This window comes from Solanum pennellii, chromosome 3 (assembly GCF_001406875.1).
Source record: "Solanum pennellii chromosome 3, SPENNV200".
NCBI classification, from domain to species: Eukaryota; Viridiplantae; Streptophyta; class Magnoliopsida; order Solanales; family Solanaceae; genus Solanum; species Solanum pennellii.
This window is the reverse complement of record NC_028639.1, coordinates 56,133,694-56,135,003: the sequence shown is the minus strand read 5'-3', so window position 1 is coordinate 56,135,003 and position 1,310 is coordinate 56,133,694. Positions and strand designations below refer to the sequence as shown.

Below are 1,310 nucleotides of genomic sequence, written 5' to 3'. Positions count from 1 at the left end.
TTGTGATATAACAATACTCATTCATTCTTTTTTCTTCATTCACTCAATAAAATCTCTCTTTTCTCTTCTTAGCTTATGTTTTTCCAGTGAGTAGTGTTAATGGAGTTTGAGTGATCATCAAGTACAGAGTCCTCTATCAAGGATAATCTCTCATAATGAGCTAGCTTTTGGGGTTGAGTTAGGACCAAGTGTAATATATCATTAAATCAATTTTTGTTTGAGATTAAATGAATCTAGAAAAATGAAAAAGTGAATAGAAACAACATTCCATTTATTGAATTGACATGTCCAAAAAGGTTAAGATACATGAACATGACAGAACTAGTTAGTAAGTAAAGTGAAGTGATGAAGCTGCATTTATATATGTATGCAAAGCTTACTTATTCTGAACAAGAGGTCGATCGATCCTTCACAAGCACATAATAATTTTTCAATCAACAAGTGTAACCAGTAGGATATTTTTTTCCACACACGTTGAGAAGGATGTTTAGAGAGAGTGGTATATCCAAATTAATTCCCAGCACATCTGCTTTTAGGGCTGTGCACAAGCAAACCGCGGCCTCTAGGTCCACCAGTCCGTCAATCAAACTGCAGCATGACGAAGTTGGAGTAGTCCCGATAATTACACCCACCAAATCAGTAAGTATATTAGCACATGCCCCAAATTTCAAAATATCAGTTGAACAGTCTGCACTTACAAGAGCAAAGAAGAGGAGATTAAGTGATAAGAAAAGGGTAATAGAGGCCTGATTTTTGGAAGCCATGTCAACAAGCTAAGGTTAGGCCTAATTAATAGCAGTTTAATTGATGATTGAATTCATGTGCTAGTAACGATGGCTATTTATACTAGTTGAATATTGCCTATTGGTAGTGCATGGCTTTTAAAATATTTAGGATTTGATTTAATTAATAAGTATAATTAGTACTTTAATTACATGTTTCCTGCACATGCTACATCTATTTTAGAATTGCATATAATCAGTATTGTGGCCATTTTTTTCTACTCAAAAGTCATTATTTGAAAATTATTTTTCACTTTGACACGTAATCAACAAGTGTATTACACACTATTGTATATTTGGGTGATAGTAAAATAAATGTCAAAATGACACTATGTCACAATGAGACCCTTTATAAGGTGTCTAAAATGAATAGATCATAGTTAAGATGTCTAAGTGAATTTTAGTGACAACTTTAGGAGGTCACCGATGGATTTGGTCTATTTTTAATCCATATATATGATAATTACATCCATATAACTATCATTTTTTCCCACAAAAGTCACATAACTATCTTTTTAAACATATGGG

General features: G+C 32.7%; 1 protein-coding gene across 1 annotated transcript; it reads right to left on the bottom strand.

Moving 5' to 3' along the window:
• Window positions 1-250: 250 nt before the first annotated feature.
• Window positions 251-804, bottom strand: LOC107013786 (14 kDa proline-rich protein DC2.15-like). Its single transcript, XM_015213662.2, has one exon. The coding sequence runs from the start codon at window positions 762-764 to the stop codon at window positions 435-437; it is 330 nt and encodes a 109-aa protein (XP_015069148.1). The 5' UTR covers window positions 765-804; the 3' UTR covers window positions 251-434.
• Window positions 805-1,310: the final 506 nt, after the last annotated feature.